Genomic DNA, 24925 nt, shown 5'->3' with positions numbered 1-24925 from the left:
CAGATTGACAGGAGAAAATCAAATTTAATAGGTGTACGCCGGGGAATCCATGTAAACATGGAAATCCCAAAGATGGGCAAAATGGGATATAGATGTCATTCTGGGGGTAGGGGCCTGGAACATCAGAGGAATGCATACAGAGCGATAAGAAGAGCAAATGTTTGATAATTAGATGTTTGCCCTTCCATACAGATGGGTCACTCAGATAAAATTGATCTATGTTAATAACTTATTCTGGGGGCGCCTGGGTGGCTCAGTCGTTGAGTGTCTGCCTTTGGCTCAGGTCATGATCCCGAGGTCCTGGGATCGAGTCCCGCATCGGGCTCCCTGCTCTGTGGGAAGCCTGCTTCTCCCTCTCCCACTCCCCCTGCTTGTGTTCCCTCTCTCGCTGTGTCGCTGTCTATCAAATAAATAAATAAAATCTTTAAAAAAAAAAAAACTTATTCTGGAAAAGACCCCCAATTTAGATTCTTCTGTGTGGTTAAGGGAGGGACAGAAGTTTCTCTTGAGTCTGCAGAGTCACGAGAAGACAGACACCATATGATTCCCCTCACAGGAGCTATCTAAAGTTGTCCAACTGGTAGAAACAGAAGGAATGGCAGTTACCGAGGAACGGGGGGAGAGGGAAAAGAGGAGTGTTGTTTCAGGGAAATGGAGTTTCAGACTTGCAAGATGGAAAAGTTCTGGAGATTTGTCTCACAACGATGTGAATATACTAAACACTCCTGAACGTCAAAGTGGTTAAGATGGTGAATTTTATTTTATGTGTTTTTGCCACAACAAAAAATAAACTGCCAGTACTCTTTTTTTTTCTTTTCTTTTCTTTTTAAGATCTATTTATTTATTTTAGAGACGAGAGAGAGAGCTCTGTGAGTGGGGGGAGGGGCAGAGAGAGAGAGAATCTCAGACAGATGCCCTGCTGAGCAGGGAGCTGGACTCCGGGCTTGATCTCACAACCCATGAGATCATGACCTGAGCCAAAATCACCAGTCGGAGGCTTAACCGACTGAGCCACCCAGACGCCACCGCCAGGTCCCTTAAAGCCTAGATTCAAAGGGAGAGGAACAGAGACAACCCCCCCCCCCCCCCCCCCCCCCCGCCTCCCGCCCCGCAAATGAGAAGAAAGCTAAAGAATCTACAGCCATCTTTAACGTGCTCTGCCCACCGTGGGGCACATCACGTCTAGAGCACCTGGGGACACAGAAAGCGAGACTTTACTTCCAGGGGCCTGTGTCAGCCTCCTGGGCAGGAAGGCTGTCAGGAGGCCCCGTGAGAGGTGGGTGTGGTTTGAAACAATGGAGTGGGAAGAAATGGCAAAGCTTATAGAGCCAATGAGAAAAAATGGTCTGGAATGCCTCCCTTCCTCATTTTCACAACAAAGATTCAGGAGCCATTGTGCTAAAAGCTCCCACCAAGCGTTTTTCTCACTCCGACCCCTGCCCGCCCCCCATCCCCCGCAGCTATCCTGGGGCGGTGGGGGCTCCGGGCCCTAATTGAATGGGTTGATAGGAACAATGAGCAGAAGCGGACCACAGGAGACCTTTCAAAGTCCGCAAACAGAGAAAATTCAACAACGCAGCATTTAGATAGTCTGGACAATGTGGCCATTATAAATGGTGCTCTCTGGAGCAGTGATTCAAATGACAGCTCCGCAAAGGATTTGCAAAGAGCCCTTTAGAAATGGAACATGGGCAACTCAGAGCCCCATGACATGTTACAAGGACAAACCCGACTGAACAAAGATCCAGAGCAGTGTTGAATGACTTATTTATTCAGTCCTGCTCTGTACAAACCTGGGAGAATATGACATCTGTTAAATTGCCTCCCTGAACTATGCAGTAGCCATGGTGCATGGGAAATGTGAGCGAAAGTTCAGAAAAGAAACAGTGTTTTACAAAGCGGGGATCACAGCGTAACCACACGCCATTCTGCAGACAGCCCTGATGTCCCAGTCGTTGGCCTGAAGAAATGATGGCCACATCCGGAGAGGGAAACCCTGCCTTTCATCCTCTTCCACCTACCGGCTTCCCAAATCTGTGTGCAGGGCCCACACTGCCCAAGCCCTCACTGCGCTTGCTATTTAAGTCATCCTAGTGGCATTCTCATGTTGCTGCTCCCGGCAAAGTGTTTTCCTGATACTGTGGGGGGAGTGTTTGTGTTCCAGTCCCCACCGGCACGAACATACTGGTTATTTTTAGCCTTGGAGTCTGCAGGATTCTCAAGTACCCTGGGATGAATGTCTAAGGAGCTCAGACTCCAAGCAGATATTCCCGGGAGGCCCGGTGATGAGCAGCCAGCTCGAGGCACAAGTACCTCATGAGCCAAATGGCAGGAGGCCCTCGCCCCCCTCCGGAGAGTGAGCGCCTCCTTCAATCTTGTACCCTGGGAGCCTCCCCAGCCCCGCCCAAGTCCAGCCTGGCTCTCTGGCTCCTCTCATTTCCCATTCACTCCTCAGCTCCCTGCCCAGCCTTGACACTGCAGGTGGGGAGTGCAGTTCCAAGGCTAACAAAGTCAACAAAGAAGAGACCTTGAAGAGGGTAAGGTTGACTAATCAATGGTGAGGTCAGTGAGGGATCCACTGAGGGATCCAGTCACATGGAGGATATGGGTGACCCAAGATGGCAGCAGATCCAAGAAGGATTGGTGGTGACTGACCCACCTTGGGCAGCCACTAACTGAGTTAGACCCCCGATGGTGGGGTGTGAACAGGAACCTTGTGAGATTGGCCCCAGCAGTTCCCTTCCTACAAGAAGGCTAAGGATCTTCCCAGGGAGATGCCTACCCTGCAGGAAGCTGCCTTCTCCTCCTCAGGCTTGGTTGTCAGGGCTGGGGGGGCCGGGGGGGTTGCTGATTGAAAGCCCCTCCAGCCCTATCTGCTCTCTTCCCAGCCCACTGTGATGTCATAAAGCCAAATCAAGCAGCTTAGAGCCAGGGAAAAAGTGGGAGTCTCTGGTTCCTGGATGCCAACAAATGGTTCACACCAAAGCAGGCTTTTCTATCATGAAATCAGGGGTATATTTATTTGCAGACATCAAGAAAATGAGGGCTACCTTCTTGCCTCCCTCTTCCCCTGCTTCACCCACATAGGGCCCTGGCACTTCCGTATGCTACCTGCTCTTCCATGCGCATACCCACCTTTTCAAAACCCATTCCCCTCTCCTGCTTCATGTATTTATAACCTGCACCCACTCCTCCCTCTCCCCCACCCCAGCTAGCACCTTTCATGGATTTTAGTGGAAAACCCAGACATTTCGCTCTGTGCATTTGAAATACAAAAATATTTGGAGTGAAGAATGCTAGAGCAGTGGAATCATGGACACACAAACCCGACTTTGGATTCCATCTCGCAAGACCGCCTCCAGGGCAGCAGAACAGAGAGCACTCAAGGTTCAGAAGCACCTGTAGCTTGGTGTAAAACCCATGGGTTGCCTTTGTTGCTTTTAATAATATCCGAAGAAAGCATTCCCTTCCATAGGACTTCTACCAGCGTGATGCAATCTCAGAGAATCATTACAGATTAATCATCATTAGGACATGATCACATTTCAATTATCCTCTGTGTAGTCTGGGTACATTAAAGCAACTGAGTTCTCTCGCTGAGAGAAGTTCATTAGAACCGTAATGTGCATAAGATATTTTAAAGTGTTTTCAAGTGTATTGGAAAACAACAAGGGGATAAATGCTAGAAACAACAGAATCTTCCAGAGGTTTCTCTAGCACTCATTCAGAAACCATAATCTTATCTTGTGATGTGGAACGGGGGCTGTAACTAAATAATGGACCAATTGTTTTATTATCATTTGTAGTTTCTAAGTACTCTGTGATGAAAACCCAACGGGCTGTTTCCTTTCAGCCCAAATCTGGCCATCTAGATGCATTTACCCATCTTCACAATATATAAGGGACCCTTAAACCCTGGTTAACAGTGCCAAAGTGTATGGAAATCATCCAAAGAAAGGAGTCAATCATACTATTTGTAGTCTAGTTGTATCAATACAGGAATCGTGGGGCGCCCGGGTGGCTCAGTCGTTAAGCGTCTGCCTTCGGCTCAGGTCATGATCCCAGGGTCCTGGGATCGAGCCCCGCGTCGGGCTCCCTGCTCGGCGGGAAGCCTGCTTCTCCCTCTCCCACTCTCCCGCTTGTGTTCCTGCTCTCGCTAACTCTCTCCCTCTGTCAAATAAATAAAATCTTTAAAAAAAAAAAAACAAAAACAGGAATCGTCCCTAATAGTGTGCTGGACAAAAGGAAAAGCAGCTTATCCCCTGAGAATTTGTCCTAAAGAAAGGATTTAAAAGAACAAACAGAGCTTTATATGCAAAGATATTTATTCTTTTTTTTTTTTTTTTTTTTAAAGATTTTATTTATTTATTTGAGACAGAGAGAATGAGAGAGAGAGCACATGAGAAGGGGGAGGGTCAGAGGGAGAAGCAGACTCCCTGCCGAGCAGGGAGCCCGATGCGGGACTCGATCCAGGGACTCCAGGATCATGACCTGAGCCGAAGGCAGTCGCTTAACCAACTGAGCCACCCAGGCGCCCACAAAGATATTTATTCTTGATAAAAAAGTGGGAAACCTACCTACAATCTGCCAGTGGTCAAACAGTTGAGAATGGGATACTGGGCATGGAGTGAAAGGAATGAGAATGGAATGGAATATTCTGCAGCTCTTGGAAACTGATGCTGATGGGACACCTCGCGGGCTCAGTCGGTAGAGCATGCAACTCTTAATATCGAGGTTGTGAGTTCGAGCCCCATGTTGGGTGTAGAGATTACTTCAAAATAAAAAATCTTTAATAAAAAGAAAAGGAAATCGATGCTGATGATGCAGAGTGGAAATGTAGAAAATTGTTTTTAATATGTTAAAAATGTCATCTATTCTGTGATTCCAACTGTATAAAATAAGTGCACATTTAGATATGGAACGGAAAGATACATAGGGAAGAAAGCAATGTCTCCTTTGCAGCTGTTACAATGTTGATTGTATAATAAATAAATAACACTTGGAAAGCAAAGGAAAACGCTCAAGTGAGACATTTTCTGTGCCAGGCAGAAAAATCGTTGATGCTTGGGATCATTTCACATTCTTCCTTGCTCCTTCAAAGCAGCCTATAATCTTCACCCAGATGTGGGGAACACACATGTCTGGGTGATGGGAGCTCCCCTTGCCAGGAGACTGTGCTGTTTGTTTATGGAACGGGAGCCTCAAACTTTTCAGTCATCTCTGATAACAAATCTAAAGGGCCTTCAAACCATTTGCTGGTGTGGTTTTTCTGTGACAGCTATGCACAAAAATCTTGCTGACCGAAAATGATGTATTTTTTCTTTCTCTTTCTCCTCCCCCTGCCCCCCCCGCCCCTTTCTGCAGTTCTGCTAAGCCAATATTCTCTAGAATGAGCACAAAACAAATCAAATAACAGCTAAACAAATCGAATAAGAGCTTTTGTACATCAACATCAAGAAGGAAGACTTGGGAGAAATCAGAGTACAGAGACAGATCTGGACAAGAGTGAACCATCTACTTGTCAAGGCACCTTCTAAATCTGGACGGGCAGAGATGGGAGTGATTTTCTGGAAGGAGATGTGATAGCGGATTAAACACCAGCTCAAGGGAAGCTATCATCGAATAAGATCAGATCACATTCATGAGAAATCACATTCAGGAAATATTTTAAGAAAGAGGAATATAAACGTGCTAGAATTAACATGTAAAATATGTATGTACTGAGGTTTGTAAACTGTCCTTTTTTAATCAAACCGAAAACAAGAAGCTTTAATCTTTCAACCTTATTTTAAAAAAAAGGCAGTCAATCCTAAATTATTCCTCTCTCAACAGCCAAGAGGCTGATCAAGCATCATTTACAGAGGAAGACGGCTTAGGAAAATGCCTCTGCGTATTTTCACAGGAGCCCTGATCTTTGGTTCCCCATCTCTGCCGTGTGTTTATTTCACTGTGTAATTAGTTACAACCACTCAGTTAAGAGATGTAACACTTCAAACTTTTTATGGAGTCTGTGTTCAGTTTAATCTGTCTGTACAAGTTATTACTGAGAAAGTGTTTCTGACATATACTATAACTCCATCAAGCTGTATATTACAGGAAGTACATCTTTACATCATAGGTCCCCGAGCAACATAGCTATCCCTATCTTTCAGGAAACAGCATCAAGGAACTCTGAAAAATATAGAAAGCTCATTTTCACCTTGGATGCTCACATGTAATATATAGGCTGCTATCAAATAAACACTTTTTTCTAATTCTCCCTAGTAAATGCATAGGAATTTAATATACTTTATAAATAGGCATCTAAAAGCTCTCCTCTTTTTTTTTCTCTATTTCTTTGCTGTACATGTCGTCAGAAATCCATAGCCTTTCTTTCCCTTACTAACAGGTACTCATTTCTGTTTAAGAAAAAAATCATTCCATTAAACCTATTTCTAAATGATAGTAAGTGGTACTAACAAAATAAATAATAATAGCCTTAGAAATAAATGAATATATACTTATACAGGTCAAGAAAATTGGTAGGAGTAAGTTGCCTGTTTGTTTACTAATGTTGGTTTTTCAAAAATACTCAGATTTCTTTGAGTTGGTTGACATTTGGAAGTAGTTAAAACTGGTCAGTTGTCTTCAGCAATGTTTTGCTCCCAGGCTTCCCCCCCATCACCCTCATCACATATCTTGCCAATATGCAACAGCAGAAAAATACGTTATACTGAAGTAGCCAACTTCTTGAGAATGGGCACAAGCTTAAAACATACATGCGGGGGGAGTAATCGGTGTGAGCCAAACTATGTCCTACACCCGAGCAGAAAACACGGACATGTAGAATGCCTTCATTTTTAGACTCAAAATTAAGATCAAATTAGCATACATCCCTGGAACACCAGATGGAGGATAAGACAAAAAGTGATACAGATAGGAGTTGATTTCTTGTTCCCTGTCTCTATTAAGACAACACTCCCATTTTTGCCAAATGTTCCTGGTACTAGCTATCTTTTCACCATAAACGAGATTATGTTTTAAATGGCTAAGAGTATATTACAGGTATGCTCAAATGAGTGATCCCCAAATCACAAAGATATGGGTTTTCTAAAGAACCAAATTAAGGAAATACTTATTATCTCTAAAGGATTAGCCATTCTGGGAGTTACCTGTTAACATTAAATATTAGCTCTCCCGCTGCATTCCAAACACCCTCCTTACTAAATTTAATTACACACAACTTTTCAAGAATTCATCTTTTATTTAAAGGGAGGTACCTCTCTATCTACAAGAAAATTAGAAAGTGTTGGTTTTCTCTAATCCATGTAAATTACAGATTTAGGACTCCACTGGGAGTCCTACATCACTGAAAGTGATGTTTACGAAAATGAAAAAGTGCTTCCTATCCACATACAAATGTTTTGTAAAATTTTTTTCCATGAAACCTAAGTGTAATTTAGCATACCACAATGCTCTGAGGATGGGTCATTGATGATGTACCATTTGTACATAGGTAACATACCTGTAAATCACTAAGTGTTAAGAGGTATGTTTTTATCTTTTTAAAAAAAAAAAAGTGACTCCCTTTCTCATTCTGTTCTGTTGTATTGTGTCCAAAAAGTTGTGTGTAATTTTTTTAAGGTCCAGGAAATGTAAAGAAATTTGTTGGAATATCTGAATTTCTGTAAAAAAATTAAAATAAAAATAAGATTTTGTTATTTAAAAGAGGGCTTGGTGATGTGGCAGACATTCGGTGCATTCAGTGTCTTTGTCCAGTGAGCCAGTGACAGCGTGACGATTTGATCAAAATAGCTATATTCAGAAAATCTCTTTTGTAGGGGCGCCTGGGTGGTTCCGTTGGTAAAGCGTCTGACTCTTGATTTCGGCTCAGGTTGTGATCTCGGGGTCGGGAGATCCAGCCCTGCGTCGGGCTCCACACTGAGTGTGGACGCTGCTTAAGATTCTCTCGCCTCCTCTCTCTCTCTCTGACCCTCCCCCCCCACTCCGTGTGCACACACCCGTGCGCACGCTCTCTCTCTTTCTAACAGCAACAAAACAAAAAGAAAAAAAGAAAATCTCCTTTCTGTCAGATTCCATAATGTCCACCAACAGCAGACATTTATTAGGACCCTCATTTAGAAGGCATGATTAACATCCCCCAATCTCTTCTAGCCAGTATAGACATACCTCAAGCTGAATCTTCATATACTCAGAATGAAATCAGTAAGCAAATAGCCGGACTGTTCAAGTAAAACTTGACCTGAAATACTCACTTAATTTCTCAATCTCCACTTGGCAAATTGAAAATAGCCACCTGCTCCTCAGACATGAGCAAGCCTTTTCCAAAGGTTCATATTCAGTGCGTGCTGTCCAGATGGGTTCCAGTGCCCCCTCTGTCACTTACTAGAGGATTCTGAACACCTCTCAGCCTCAGTGTCCTTATCCATAAAATGGACACAAATAATAATACTGGCCCCACAGTGTTGTGAGGACATACATTAAATCAGAGCATTGTTATGCCTGACTGGTAAGAGATATTCAGTGAATGTTAATTCCTTGCCCTCCTACTACATGCAAGACATTGAAGGAAGAAAAGAAACATAAAATACAGCGGCTTGCAAAACACTGAGGCTAATTAGAGTAACATAAGCAGGGATTGAAAAATTAGATGCCTAGAGCGGCCAGGTAGATAAGTAAACTGACAAAGCAAAACAAGCTGGGTTAGGGAGATAATAGGAAGTAATGGGCACTTCGGAGCACGAGAAAGCCCAGGTCCCGTCTAAAGAGAATAAATAGCCAATACTCAGTTCTAGTCATTCAACAAACATGTGCTGAGTCCCTACTCTGTGCCAGGAACTGTTCTAAATCCTGAGAAGATAGTGGTAAACTAGACAATCAAGGTCCCTGCTCTTAGAAGTCTTAGGTTCTAGTAGGAAAAGAGACCATCAGCCCAGAAATGTCAGCTAAGAATAGATGCCCTCGAGAGAATGCAAACATGATGATGTGAGAGACATGGAGAGGCTGATCGGGGAAGGCAGCTATGAAAAGGTGGCATTTAAAGTGAGATCTGGGGGCGCCTGGGTGGCTCAGTCGTTAAGCATCTGCCATCAGCTCAGGTCATGATCTCAGGGTCCTGGGATCGAGCCCCGCATCGGGATCCCCGCTCAGTGGGAAGCCTGCTTCTCCCTCTCCCACTCCCCCTGCTTGTGTTCCCTCTCTCACTGTGTCTCTCTCTGTCAAATAAATAAATTAAAAATCTTTAAAAAATAAAAATAAATTTAAAAAAATAAAGTGAGATCTGGGGGCACCTGGGTGGCACAATCAGTTGAGTGGCCAACTCTTGATTTTGGCTCAGGTCATGATCTTGGGGTCATGGGATCGAGCCCCATGTCAGGCTCTGCGCTGGGTGTGGTGTCTGCTTGAGATTCTCTTCCTCTGCCCCTCCCCCAGCTCGCTAAATAAATAAATAAATAAATAAATAAATAAATAAAGTGAGATGGGAATAAGAACGAGCCAGCCCTGTGAAGAAAGGGGGAAGATCCCATGCCACACACGGGGAGACACAAGTGTAGAGGTTCTAAGGCAGGATTAAGGTCACTGCCCTTGAGGAGCCGCCAGGCAGCAGAGGCGGGTGACTGGAGCTGAGCCCGGAATGAGGTAGGCCGGGATGGTTGGCACTGTTGTCGAGTAGGAGGCAAAGCCACTGGAGTGTCGTAAGAAAGTAAGAGAAATCCCAAAGGCATTAAAAAAGAAGAGTAAACTGAAAACTGAGCGGGAAGTGTAAGCAAATGCAGAAACTGGGATCGCCAGTACACAAATGCATATATCAGAGCAGGGAGTGGGAGGCTGAGCCTTGGGCCACTGGAAGTGGATTAGCTGAATTTGAGAGTCCCCACCATAAAGCAGGACACTTGAAAAAGGCTGCAACCTTCAGACAAGGGCAGCACGGGAAAAATGTTCATGCTAGCAAACAAAAGTCCTGTCAAGAATTCCATCTCCAGGGGTGCCTGCTCAGTCATTAAGCGTCTGCCTTTGGCTCAGATCATGAACCCAGGGTCCTGGGATCGAGCCCCGCATCGAGCTCCCTGCTCAGCGGGAAGCCTGCTTCTCCCTCTCCTGCTCCCCCTGCTTGTGTTCCCTCTCTCGCTGTGTCTCTCTCTGTCAAATAAATAAGTAAAATCTTAAAAAAAAAAAAAAGAATTCCATCTCCACATTAGCTCTAGATGGAGTTGGCAGGGGAAGGGGGGGAGAAAGAAAAAGAAGAATAGTTACCCTCTGAAATGTTTAACCCATGTATATGCACCCCCGCCCCCCCGGTCTGGAATTCAATCTTACACTCTCTATATGCTCAAAGAAACTTCAAACCAAGAAATTAAAGAATTTGCCAGAGCCCTGGTAGCTGGCAAATTCAAATATACGTCTTTTCGGAAGGAAAGCATCTTTATAACAAAGATCTCACCAATTCAGCTCCACAAAGTATGTATCCACAATATTTTATTACTACGCATACAAATAAACCATGAGAGAGAATCAGCAGAAATCATGAACAACAGACTTATTGCCCCATAGATTTTAGATACTGCAATTACCACACATGGAATATAAAATAACCATGTTTTATATGTAAAAGAAATAAAGATGGTATCTAAAACATAAACAATATAAAGAAGCCAGTAGATATAATCACTTAGACTTGAAGAAAAAGAAAAAAAAAATTCTTAGAATTGAAAAATATAATCATTGAAATTTAAAATATGATGTATCAATTAAATATAAATTAGGTATAACTAGAGAGAGAACTTGTCAACTAGAAGACAGATCTAAAGAAATTACCTAGAATGAAATACAGAAAGCCAAGAGATTGGAATATGAAAAGCGGTTCAGCAATGGCGAAGATAAATATGTCTAATCAGAGTTCCAGTAGGAGAAATAGAATAAGCGAAAGACAATATTTGAATAGAAATTGGCTGAAATGTTTCCATAAATGATGAAAGGTATGAATCCACACATAGAGGAAGCACAATAGTAATCACACAAGATAAATAAAAAGTAAATTCAAACATGACAGTAAAGTGTAGACCAAAGAAAGAGGAAGTACCATGAAAGTAACCAAAGAGAAATGGCATACCACCTACAAAGGAATCATTTCTAAACTGATCATAAATACCAGAGACATTAGCATATATATCCAAAGTGCCAAAGTAAAATAACTCTCGGTCTAAAATTGTGTTTCAGGGGCGCCTGAGTGGCTCAGTTGGTTAAGCGACTGCCTTCGGCTCAGGTCATGATCCTGGAGTCCCGGGATCGAGTCCCGCATCGGGCTCCCTGCTCGGCGGGGAGTCTGCTTCTCCCTCTGACTCTCCTCCCTCTCATGCTCTCTGTCTCTCATTCTCTCTCTCTCAAATAAATAAATAAAATCTTTAAAAAAATAAAAATAAAAAAAATAAAATAAAATTGTGTTTCAGCAAAACTTTTCTAAGACCAAAAGTGAAATACAGTCATCTTGAGATGAACAAAGCTAAAGGGATTACCAGCAACAAAGCTACACAGAAGGAATTTCTGAAAATGAACTGAGAAGTAAGGTTCAAGATGCAAAAAAGAATAGAGAGCGAAGAATTTGGTACCTATGTGGGTATATCTAAACAAGCATTGTACAAAATAATAATAAAACATCGAATTTACAGAATTTAAAAAAAAAAGACAACTAAGATACTGGATAACAATACCATGTCAAGTGAGATGAGATGACCAGAGTTTAAGGCATTTATGTTAATTGGAAAGAGAGTTAAGATACAGGTTAATAATAGTAATCACTAGCAACTGTTTATTTATAATGTGCCAGGTATATGTACCAATTCATTTAACCCTCATAACAACCTTATGAGTTAGATGCTATTGTTATCCTCAGCTCACAGATGGTTTAAATAATTTACCCGAGGTCACACAGCTAGTAAGCAAAGGCATGGAATTGTGGCTGCAATTCATCCATCCATCCATCCATCCTTTGGAGCGGGTGAAGCGCACTTCCGGTGGAGGCTGGGGAGCCGAGCCAGAGCCCTGGCCAGTGGCCTGACTGTTGTTGCTGCAGGATTTGCAGGCCATTATGTTCTGCCAGCCAGGAACCATATGGAGCCCCAAGCAAAATAAGTTTTTCAAAGTCTACCAAAATCTGCCTTCCATGCTGGCTACTATGTAGGCGGGTTTGCACCCAAAATGACAAAACGAGAAGCAGCATTATTACTAGGTATAAGCCCTCCTGCCAATAAAGGAAAAATAAGAGATGCTCATCGATGAAGTATGCTTTAAATCACCCAGACAAGGGAGGAGCTCCTTATACAGCAGCCAAAATCCATAAAGCTAAAGATTTATTAGAAGGTCAAGCTAAAAAATGAAGTAAGTGTGTGATGAATCTTAAGTTCTTGTTAGTTTATGTATACGAGTGCCAGCTTTTTATAATAAAATGCCTCAAAGCTACAAAAAGAAAAGTGTAGGAAAAGAACAAATAAAAAGCACAATGTAAGGGGCGCCTGGATGGCTCGATCGGTTAAGCATCTGCCCTCAGCTCAGGTCATGATCCCAGGGTCCTGGGATCCAGCCCCGCATCGGGCTCCCCGCTCAGTGGGAGTCAGCTTCTCCCTCTCCCTCCACAGCATCCCCTGCTCGTGCTCTCTCGCTCTCTCTCTTGCTCTTTCTCTCAAATAAATAAAAAGTAAAATCTTTAAAAAAACACAATGTAAGATCGAAGAAATAAAACCAAATCAGACAACAAAATAAATAAAAGTAGATTAAGTTTGTCAGTTAAAAGAAATCGTGACATTGGATTTTTACCCATCGGTAGGCTTCTTATACATATAGGGGCACCTGGGTGGCTCAGTTGGTTAAACAATCCGACTCTTGATTTCAGCTCAGGGCAGGATCTCAGGGTCCTGGGATGGAGCCCTGAGTCAGGCTCTGCACTCAGCAGGGGTCTGCTTGGGGACTCTCTCTCTCTCCCTCTGCACCCCCATGCGTGCACGCTCTCTCTCTCTCTCTCAAATGAATAAATAAATCTTTTTTAAAAACAGAGACATATAAAACATGAGGACACAGAAAAAATGAAAATAAAAGGATAGAAAAATATATAGTAGGCAAATACTAATCAAAAGAAAGCTACATTAATAGCAGACCAAAAAATAATGAAAAATATTTTCAGCAATCAAAACAATCCTTATGCAATAATGAGAGTTTCAACTCACCCACAAAATATTAAAATTCTTAACTTGTATGCATTTAATAGGATAGCTTCAAAATATGCATAGCAAAAATGAAAGCATTACAAGGAGAAAGAGATAAATCCACTATCATAATGGGAGATTTTAACAAATTTTTTGCAAATTGTTAATTGATCAAAAAGACAAAAATATTTAGTAAGCATAAAGAAGATTTGAATAATTCAATTATAAGCTTAATTTAATGGCATGTAAAAATGTCACACTGGTACCTGAAAAATAATAAAACTGCTACATATCAAATCTTATTTTAATATCACTCCTATTAAAGTCTGTGTACCTTATGTGTTATACCTCAATTTTTTTAAAGTTTTTTTTTTTATTTATTCATTTGAGACACAGATACAGAGAGAGAGAGAGCATGAGCAGGGGGAGAGGCAGAGGGAGAGGGAGAGGGAGAAGCAGGCTTCCCACTGAACAGGGAGCCCGATGTGGGGCTCGATCCCAGGACCCTGGGATCATGACCTGAGCCGAAGGCAGACTGAGCCACCCAGGCGCCCCCCACAACTCATTTTGAGGGCAGTTTGAAAAAGGAAAACTCTAGGCCAACCTGTATCCTAATACATCATAATGAAATATTTTTAGGCAAGTCACCACATTAAGAGGGTAAAAGATAAAAACCATATGATTGACTGATAAATGCAAAAAAAAAATCATTTGGTAAAACTTAAAATCATCTATAATAGCAAGAATTTTTACAAAACTAGGAATAAAGACAATTTTCCTAAGAAACCATTTCTACCAAACAATATACTTTTACCTGTAATTGTGACATGTTAAAAGTAGTCCCTTTAAAATAAAGAACAAGACAAATAAGCTCACCATCAGTACGTCTGTCATCATTATATTAATAAAGCCAACACAGTAAAACAAGAAACAGAAATAAAAGTTTAAGAATTTGAAGAGAAAAACAAAACTGACACCATTTTATGATTATAATTGCTCTCATATTAAGCCGATAAGAACAGATACTATGCTTGATCTTAGCCAAAGACCAAAAAGCCCTTATAAAAAACAAGCAAACCAAAACTACAGGTAAAAATTATTAGAATCTGTAAGAAATTAACAAGATGGTTAGATTTAAGATCAATGTATTAAAGTTGCATTTCTCCAGCACAGCAGCAAGCAATTAGAAAACAATTTATTTTTTTAAACATAACTTCAAAAAAATATCTTTAATGATAACAACAAAAATCACGGTACCCAGGAATACATCTGGCAAAATATGTATGAAAATTTTATGGCGAAAACTAGAAAATTTCATGAAATACTTGAAAGATCTTTAAAAATGTAGAAATATACTATATTTGCTGATAGGAAAATGCAATATGATTAAGATCAGAGTCTCCTCTGAGGGGCGCCTGGGTGGCTCAGTTGTTAAGCGTCTGCCTTCGGCTCAGGTCATGATCTCAGGGTCCTGGGATCGAGCCCCGTGTCGGGCTCCCTGCTCAGCAGGAGGCCTGCTTCTCCCTCTCCCCCGCCCCCTGCTTGTGTTCCCTCTCTCGCTGGGTCTCTCTCTGTCAAATAAATAAATAAAACCTTTTTAAAAATTTTTTTAAAAATTAAGAAGATAAGATCAGATTCTCCTCAAATTGTACAATGAAATGCCCACCAAAAATTTCATCAGGGCTTTCTGAGGAACTTGACTAGGTGATTCTAAATTTTTGTGAAGACACAGGGCGCCTGGCTGGCTCAGTCAGTACAGCATGAGACTCTTTTTTTTTTTTTTAAGATTTTATTTATTTATTCATGAGAGACAGAGAGAGAGAGAGGCAGAGGGAGAAGCAGGCTCCCCGCGGAGCAGGAAGCCCAATGCGGGACTCGATCCCAGGACCCTGGGATCATGACCTGAGCCGAAGGCAGACGCTTAACCGACTGAGCCACCCAGGCATCCCCAGCATGAGACTCTTGATCTCAGGCTAGTGAGTTCAAGCCCCACATTGGCCATGGAGCCTACTTAATATATATATATATATTATGATGTCAAGATGTCAAGAATAGCCACGCTGCTCCTGAAAAAGAACAAGGTAGAAAGACTTGCTCAATCAGATATTGATTTATTATATAACTATAATAATTGAGGGGTGTCTGGGGTGGTTCGGTCAGTTAAGTGTCTCCCTTCCACTCAGGTCATGATCCCGGGGTCCTGGGATCGGGCCCTGAGTCAGGCTCCTTGTTCAGTGGGGAGTCTGCTTCTCCTTCTCCTCTCCCTCTGCTGCTCCCCCCTGCTTGTGCTCTCTCTCTTATCTCTCTCAAATAAATAAATAATTTTTTTAAAAAACTACAGTAATTGAGATAGACCAACCAATGAAGCAAAATAGAAAGGCTAGAAGTATCTAAATGCATTTTTGGGGGGCGCCTGGGTGGCTCAGTCATTAAGCATCTGCCTTCGGCTCAGGTCATGATCCCGGGGTCCTGGGATCGAGTCCCATGTTGGGCTCCCTGCTCCGCAGGAAGCCTGCTTCTCCCTCTCCCACTCCCACTGCTTGTGTTCCTGCTCTTGTTGTCTCTGTCTCTGTCAAATAAATAAATAAAATCTTTAAAAATAAAAAATAAATGCATTTTTTTGAAAATTGAAATAAGAAATGGCATGATGGATCAGTTGAAAAAGTATGTGCTAGTCAGTAAATGGTGCTGGAACATTTGGTTGTTGTGGGGAGATAATTCTACATGAGAGTGGTGTTTCTGCACATCTTGTGAGCAGAGACACTAACTGCCTTTATTCCAGGTTGTCCTTTCAAGACTCTTTGTGTAGCAAACAGCCTGGGAAGATAGAGACAGGGCCTCCTTCTAGAGCAAAGAGTAGGTTTGTTTATCGTTCCGTAATAAAGACAAAGTCAGCCTGGCTCACTGCCCATTATAAAAGATTCAGGGTCACTGAGGCTCAGGGTTCCTCTTCTGTAATAAACCCATTACAAGTATCACCGAGCCCTCTTCTTATGGCCTTCTGGGAATGCGGCAAAGGGAACCACCGCCGGCAAGCTGCTTGCCTAGTTGAGGACGATGAAGTCCTTTGTCTCTGACCGGGAGTCTCGTATATTCTGCCGACATCCAGAGATTGGGGCAGGCCAGCTTCTTAGTCTGCCAGTAGGATTAAGATCACAGTGCTTCAGTTATCCACTTGAGAAAAAAAAGGAAATGAGACATCTGACTCACATTGTACACAAAAATCTACTCCAGATGAATTAAGGACTTAATTGTGAAAGGCAAAAATTTAATTTTTGGAAGAAAATATGGATAATCTCAGAAAGGGGAAGGATTTATTGAATAAAAAACAAAAATCATAAAGGAAATCATTGATAAATTCAAGTAGACTGAAATAAAAGACTTCTGTTCAACAAAATATTCCATAAAGAAAACTAAAAACCACAAATTAGGAGACGATGTTTATTAAATACATTACTAATAAAGGTTAACAATACGGAATATATAGAGAACTCTTAAAAATCAATTTCCTGGGGCAGCTGGGTGGATCTGTCGGTTAAGTGGCTGACTCTTGATTTTGGCTCAGGTCATGATCTCAGGGCCCGGGGATTGGCCTGCGCATCGGGCAGGCTCTGTGCTCAGCAGGGAGTCTGCTTTAGGATTCTCTCTCTCCCTCTGCCCCTCCGCCCACTTGCTCTCTCTGTCTCTAAAATAAATAAATTTTTTTTAAAAAATCAATTTCCTAAAAGTCAAAAAAAAAAAAAAAGGAAAAATGACAAAAGGTATGTACAGGAATTTAACAAAAAAGAAAGCATGGGGGCGTCTGGCTGGCTCAATCGGAAAAGTGGGTGTAGAAAGTACTTAAAAATAAAATCTTTAAACACACACACACACACACAAATGGCAAACAACTGACAAGATATTCAACTGGTAATCAAAAAATGCAAATTAATTTCAAGTGATAATATTCATTTTACTGCCATAAATTACAAATCTGACTGTACTAAGCATTAGCACGGCTGTGCAAAGCGGGGTGTCTTATACTATTGGTGAGAGTAAAATCTGGTATAATCACTTTGAAAAACAACTTGGCATTGTCTTGCAAAATTGAACATTATTGTTTTTTGTTTGGCTTTTTTTTAACATTTTTTCTTTTCCTTTTGTTTTTTAAATAGGTAATACCTTTCTTTCTTTCTTTCTTTCTTTCGAGTAATCTCTGTGCCCAATGTGGGGCTTGAACTCACAACCCAAAGAACAAGAGTCATGTGCTCTATCACCTGAGCCAGCCAAGCACCCCAAAACTGAACATTTGTCTACACTAAATTCATCAATTGTATTCCTAGCTTTATATGCTGGAGAAATTATTGTACAGAAACACCAAAAAAAAAACACTCATCAATAGAGAATAGATAAATTGGGGACTGTTCAAATTTTATTTTTCAGTTAATTAATATTACTATAAGCATGGAAATGAATAAACCAAACTCATAAACCTCTACATAAATGATGAGATTAGATTAGATATATAATGCTGAGTGGGGAAAAAACAACTTGCAGCAGATACACTATGGCTCCATTTTTATAAATCGCAAAAACAAGCAAAACTAAATTATATATTGTTTAGAGAGAAATGCGTATGTGGTAAAACTATAAAGATACAAGCATAGGAATGATAAAAACAAATCTCAAGATTGTGGTTACTGGGGCGCCTGGCTGGTTCTATAGGTAGAGCGTGCAACTCTTGATCTCAGGGTTGTGAGTTCAAGCCCCACACTGGATGTAAAGTTTACTTAAAAAAAAAAAAAAAAAAAAAAAAACCCTGAAACAAATAATACATTATATGTTAATAAAAAAATTTTTTAAAAAAGAGGATGGAGAGCAGAGTCAGGGAGACAGGAGGGAAGGTGCTGGCTGAAACCAGAACAGAGCTGGTGTTGCAGACTGGATTTCCTGGGAAGCCAACTGGGAAAGATCAGGGTGAAAGCAGCCTCTCAACCTCAGCACCTGTGAAAGGGAGGCAGCAGGGTGGGCAGGAGCAGGCGGGCTGGGATGAGGGAGGCAGCCTCACGGAGGCCTCGGCTGACCCACGGGGAGCACAGATGCTGGGATGGTTTTGCAGGGCTGTCCTGCGGTACATGAGGGGCTTGGGCCACAAGCATCCGTCACTTTACGTGGGTTGCTTGGCCCCAAGGAGGGGGTGTGACCTCAGGTGTGGTGGCTGTCTTCAGCTGAGGACAGTTTCCAGAGAGGGCAGAGGGCTGTGAGGTTCTAGCCACCCAGCAGCTGTGGGAATGAGGCCTGGTTCTGAGGAGGGCCCTGGGGGCACTTCACGGCATCTACGACAGACAGGTGTCTTTAGAATACGACACCTGTTGGTGGGTTGAATGTGGAAGATGAAGAAAGAGAGCTACTGATTTTTTACTCTGAAAAGGGATGTTGGTTCCTGAGGTAGGAAGAAGAGGAGGAGGGGGAAGAGGTTAGAGAGATGGAAATCCAAAATTATTATGGGAAGACTGCTGAGGGGGGTGGAGGCGACAATGAGGTTGGGTGGGCTGACAGGATAACAGCAATGATAGCCGGTATTTGGACAGCACCATATAGCTTACAAGTGCTTCATGTCCATTCATGGCCATTTTGCCCTCACAACACCCCTGTGAGGTATTATCATGCCCATTTAACAAATGAGCAATCTGAGGCTCAGAGAGGCTAAATGATGTGCCCATAAGATCACAGAGGATTGGGCGCCTGGCTGGCTCAGTCAGAGAAGCGTGCGACTTGATCTCAGGGTTGTGAGTTCAAGTCCCACGTTGGGTGAGGAGATTATTTAAAATAAATATTAAAAAAAAAAAAAAAGATCACAGAACATGGTCTTGACCACAGATGTCCTCACTCCTTATTTTGATAAAAGCTTTCAGATACACTTTGGTTCTTACTGGTCTGTGGGCAGGAGGTAGCCTGCGTTTGCCTTTCAAAAGTCATGTCCTGAAACTTCAGTTTTTGGACGGATTAGCTGGATTTCATTTCTTCCATGCTGCTTCCCTGTGATCCTTCTAGAAGAGACTAATAATTTGCATATGATAGCTACAAAGAAAAAAAGAATGCATTCCTAAGTCAGTTTTTCATTTTGAGAACATTTAGCATCCAGGCACAAATGTACTGCCTTCTCTAAAATAAAACGTTAATTCTTCTTTTTTATTTTATTTTATTATGTTAATCACCATACATTACATCATTAGTTTTTGATGTAGTGTTCCATGATTCATTGTTTGCGTATAACACCCAGTGCTCCATGCAGAACGTGCCCTCTTTGATACCCATCACCGGGCTAACCCATCCCCCCACCCCCCTCCCCTCTAGAACCCTCAGTTTGTTTCTCAGAGTCCATAGTCTCTCATGGTTTGTCTCCCCCTCTGATTTTTACCCCCTTCATTTTCCCCTTCCTACTCTCTTCTTTTTTTTTTTTTTGTTTTAACATATAATGTATTATTTGTTTCAGAGGTACAGGTCTGTGATTAAACAGTCTTACACACTTCACAGCGCTCACCATAGCACATACCCTCCCCAATGTCTATCACCCAGCCACCCCATCCCTCCCACCCCACCCCCCACTCCAGCAACCCTCAGTTTGTTTCCTGAGATTAAGAATTCCTCCTATCGGGGCGCCTGGGTGGCTCAGTCATTAAGCGTCTGCCTTCGGCTCAGATCAGGATCCCAGGGTCCTGGGATCGACCCCCGCATCAGGCTCCCTGCTCCGCGGGAAGCCTGCTTCTCCCTCTCCCACTCCCCCTGCTTGTGTTCCCTCTCTCGCTGTGTCTCTCTCTGTCAAATAAATAAATAAATAAAATCTTAAAAAAAAAAAAAAGAATTCCTCCTATCAGTGAGATCATATGATACTTGTCTTTCTCTGATTGACTTACTTCGCTTAGCATAACACCCTCTAGCTCCATCCATATCGTTGCAAATGGCAAGATTTCATTTTTTTGATGGCTGCATAATATTCCATTGTATATATATACCACCTTCTTTATCCATTCATCTGTCGATGGACATCTTGGCTCTTTCCATAGTTTGGCTATTGTGGACATTGCTGCTATAAACACTGAGGTGCACGTACCCCTTCGGATCCCTACATTTGTATCTTTGGGGTAAATACTCAGTCATGCAATGGCTGGGTTGTAGGGTAGCTCTATTTTCAACTTTTTGAGGAACCTCCATACTGTTTTCCAGAGTGGCTGCACCAGCTTGCATTCCCACCAACAGTGTAGGAGGGTTCCCCTTTCTCCGCATCCCCGCCAACATCTGTCATTTCCTGACTTGTTAATTTTAGCCATTCTGACTGGTGTGAGGTTTCATTGAGATTTTGATTTGGCTTTCCCTGATGCCGAGTGATGTTGAGCACTTTTTCATGTGTCTGTTGGCCATTTGGATGTCCTCTTTGCAGAAATGTCTGTTCATGTCTTCTGCCCATTTCTTGATTGGATTCTTTGTTCTTTGGGTGTTGAGTTTTATAAGTTCTTTATAGATTTTGGATACTAGCCCTTTATCTGATATGTCATTTGCAAATATCTTCTCCCATTCTGTCAGTTGTTTTTTGGTTTTGTTGACTGTTTCCTTTGTTGTGCAAAAGCTTTTTATCTTGATGAAGTCCTAATAGTTCATTTTTGCCCTTGCTTCCCTTGCTTTTGGCGATATGTCTACGAAGAAGTTGCTGTGGCTGAGGTCGAAGAGGTTGCTGCCTGTGTTCTCCTCTAGGATTTTGATGGATTCAATTCTCACATTTAGGTCTTTCATCCATTTTGAGTCTATTTTCGTGTGTGGTGTAAGGAAATGGTCCAGAATAAAACATTAATTCTCTCTCCAAGATAGGATTCCAGTTAGATCATTAAAATCCATCCTATGAGAGGTGCCTGGGTGGCTCACTCTGTTAAGCATCGACTCTTGGTTTCAGCTCAGTCATGATCTCAAGGTCCTGAGATTGAGCCCCAAATCGGGCTCTGTGCTCAGCGCTGAGTCTGCTGGAGATTTTCTCCCTCTCCCTCTGCCCCTCCCCTGCTTGCTCTCTCTCTCTCAAATAAAGAAATAAAATATTTAAAAATCAAATCAAATCCTTGAAATCCATCCTATGAGAGCCAAACCTTGGTGAACTGAGATGAGGAAATGCATTTACCTTACTTCCTGCCACTCACTCTCTTAAATAAAAAGCTGGGAATTCCCTTCTAACGGGTGAGATCTATTTCATGATCTCAACACAAGTCAATGGGCCCCGGGGCTCAGATAGCAGAACCAACCTGTGGCTCAATCCTAGTTTCCAGAATTGCTTAAATACTGGCCTTTCCTCTGGCATGAACTGAAAGGAACTTTCCCTGAGGACTAAATTGGCAACTCTCTTTGCAGTTATGGACTAAAGGCTAATTCTTGGCCAAGCCAAGATGGTGAACTGAAAGGATCCTGGAAGTATGTGGATGTGATGTTATCTTGTGGACAGTTTCCCAAGTCAAAATATTTACTTGAAATTTTAGCTTCCTCCAAAGCAGGAATTCCCAAAATTTTAGAAGCAGCTTCCTTATCAAAGCTTTTACACTTTTCAGGTCTTTTGATTTTAAAAAAAGTTCGTGATTCTTTGCTAGATGATTAAAACCCATTTAGAATTAAACACAGTTGCCCTGATCCTGTCAAAAATGATTAAGTTGCTTCCTAGAGCTTAGTTTACCGAACAGATTTAGAAAGCAGTTGATTTCTTAAATTGATTTGTACTGCCATCTAGTGGTATATTTCCATTGCAAATTTCAACGCCCTATAGTGCATTTCCGTCCGTCCAGTGGGTTACTCTTAAAAACATTGTAGAATCAAGGGTTTATGCTTGCAAATATAGACAGAACTAGCTCCTCTGTGAGCATACAAGTCCTATCATATACCTTGTAGGCTAAGAAAAAATTTTTAACATAAATATGGAGCTCCCAACAGAGATCCTCTTAAACCACAGAGGCTCCTAATGTTAACTTTTTTTTTTACTTTTATCTTTAATTTTTACAATAATTATCCCACATAAGTTGTTTCTTTCTCCTAGATAAATAAGTACAATCCTGGCTGATTAATTTAATAATCACTCCATTTGGAAAGGCAGAATTGTGTAAAGATTAAACACACGAGAACTGACATGATGCTGTCTGGGCTCAAATCCTAGCTCAGAACTTGCAATCTATGTGCCCTTGAACTAGTTATAAGACACCTGCATGCCTCAGTTTCATAATCTGTGAAACAGGGATAATCATCAAGTCTACCTCATAGAGTAGTGTAAGAGACACCACACTCAGCCCAGAAACTAGCACAAAGTAAGTGCTCAGTGGAAACACAAGGTAGCATTACATCCATAGATCGCTGGGAGCCTAATTTGCATAGCCCCTCAGGATGCTGGGATAGCAGAAGAGCCCCAGTTGTATTCCATTTGCAAATAGATCTTTAGACACAACAGGACCCGTGGTCAGGTCTCTGGATACTAGAATTACCATATGATCCAGCAATTCTAGATAAACACCTAAAGGAATTGAAAACAGAGACTCAAACAGGTAATTTGTACTCCAAAATTCACCACAGTATTATTCACAATAGCTAAAAGGTGAGAACAACCCAGATGTCCATCAGCAGATGAATGGATAAATAAAGTGAGATCTACACATACAATGAAATACTATTCAGCCTTAAAAAGGAATGAAATTCTGATATATGCTAACATACACGTGGATGAACCTTGGAAACATTACAGTCAGGGAAATAAGTCAGACACAAAAGAATAAATGTCTGATTCCACAGTATATGAGGTACCTGGAATATTCAAATTCACGGAGACAAGGAGCAGAATCGTGGTTACCTCGGGCTGGAGGATTGAGGAAGGGGGAGTTATTGTTTAAGGAATAGAGTTTCAGTTTGGGATGATGAAAAAGTTCTGGATCGGGACTAGTGGTGACGGTTGCCCAACAATGTGAATGTGTTTAATGCCACTGAAACTGTACACTTAACAATGGTGGAAATGGTAACTTTTATGTTACATGTGTTTTACCACAATAAAACAAAATAGACAGGGCCAGAGACCTGGCCACACATTCCTTGTCCCCAGGAGGGGGACATCATTACATACAAGCACTGGCCGAGCATCCCTGGTGCACCACCAGGGGACAGGGATCCTAGGATCCCAGGCAGCGGGCACCAGCACCTTAAAGGAGGCGCCACGGCCTTCTGACTCCTCCCCTCCATGCACACGCTCACGCACACATGCACACGCATGTATGCACACGCGCACGCATGCATACACACCACGTACACACACACACACACACACAGGCACACACAGGTACACAGGTATCTTTCTGTGTTACCTTTTGACTCTTGGAGGGAGGACAAAGGGGCAGCACTCTGGAATCCTGGAAAGCTACCAGGGCTTGTGTGACAGACTCTTTAACCTGGGCCCTTCTTTTCCCCTGAGACTATCTTGGCCTAGGAAACTAGAGTTATGCTTTCTTTTTTTTTAAGATTCATTTATTTATTTGAGAGAAAGAGGGAGAGACTGCGAGCAGGGGGATGGGCAGAGGGAGAGAATCTCAAGAAGACTCCTCACCAAGTGTGGAGCCCGAACTGGGGCTCGATCCCACAACCCATGAGATGATGTCCTGAGCCGGAAACCAAGAGCCTGATGCTCAACCAACTGAGCCACCCAGGCGCCCCTGGGTTATGCTTTTAAAAGTACAAAAGTGGGGCGCTTGGGTGGCTCAGTCAGTTAAGCGTCTGCCTTCAGCTCAGGTCATGATCTCAGGATCCTGGGGTCGAGCTCCCTGCTCAGTGGGGAGTCTGCTTCTCCCTCTCCTTCTGCCCCTCCCCCTGCTGTGCTCTCTTTCTCTTTCTCTCAAATAAATAAATAAAATCTTTTTTTTTTTAAGTATAAAAGTAGAAACTTTTATACTTAAAGTATAGAAAAGTAGAAAAAGAAACTGTCTGCTTGGAAAAACAGGTTTGTCCCAGCATTTTGAAAATATCTTATAATGAGGGTCACATTTTTTTAAGTGTATAACCCAGAATGTATTGGTCATCTATTTTCAGTGTATTGGGAGGATTATATGTCTACTATCTATTGCCATGTAACAAAATACCCCAAAACTTTGTGGCTTCAAACAACAATCATTATATCACCTGTCACATTCTCTGTGGGCCAGGAATTCAAGCAGGGCACAGCAAGGATGGCTTATCTCCACTCCCGGCTGCCTGGGACCTCAGCTGGCAGCTTGCAGGCTGGAGGCTGAAATCACCTGAAACCTTGTTTATTCACATGTCTGCTGATCGATGCTAACCATTGACTGAGAGTCAGCTGGAACACTCACATGTGGCCTCCTTATGTGCCCTGGGCCTCCTCCAACATGGTGGCTCAGATCAAAGGGCAAGCATCCCAAGAGAGAATCCCAGTGAAAACCTCATGCCTTTTATGAACTAGGCCTGGAAATCACACATCATCACTTTGGCCGTATTCCATGGGTTGGTAAAGTTTACAAAGATCTGCCAAAATTCCTTCCAAGTGGAGGGAACAAGATGGCCCCCAATGAACCCTGCCTCCTGGTAGTCGCAGTCTTGCATAATCTCCTCCCACATTCCACCAGGGTTGGTCTAAGTAACCAACAGCATACAGCACAAGTGACTCATAAGTCACTTCCAAAACTTGGTTTTAAAATACTGTGACTTCTGTCTTGGACTGTCGCTCTTATCAC

At 42.3% G+C, this 24925-nt stretch overlaps 1 protein-coding gene and 1 pseudogene across 3 annotated transcripts in view; both read left to right on the top strand.

Moving 5' to 3' along the window:
* Positions 1 to 7685, top strand: part of LHFPL3 (LHFPL tetraspan subfamily member 3) — a 569066-nt gene extending 561381 nt beyond the window's left edge. For all 3 annotated transcript variants that reach the window (XM_036067459.2, XM_036067461.2, XM_036067460.2), the window contains one exon: positions 5365 to 7685. In XM_036067459.2, coding sequence (XP_035923352.1) covers positions 5365 to 5393 — 29 coding nt within the window. In that variant the 3' untranslated portion in view covers positions 5394 to 7685. The remainder of the gene's footprint in view (positions 1 to 5364) is intronic.
* Positions 7686 to 10868: 3183 nt separating this feature from the next.
* On the top strand, positions 10869 to 12374 carry LOC118519822 (mitochondrial import inner membrane translocase subunit TIM14 pseudogene; annotated as a pseudogene).
* The last annotated feature ends 12551 nt before the right edge of the window (positions 12375 to 24925 follow it).

Source organism: Halichoerus grypus, chromosome 12, assembly GCF_964656455.1.
Source record: "Halichoerus grypus chromosome 12, mHalGry1.hap1.1, whole genome shotgun sequence".
NCBI lineage: Eukaryota > Metazoa > Chordata > Mammalia > Carnivora > Phocidae > Halichoerus > Halichoerus grypus.
Note: the sequence above shows the minus strand (reverse complement) of the source record. Positions and strands in the feature narration are given on the sequence as shown.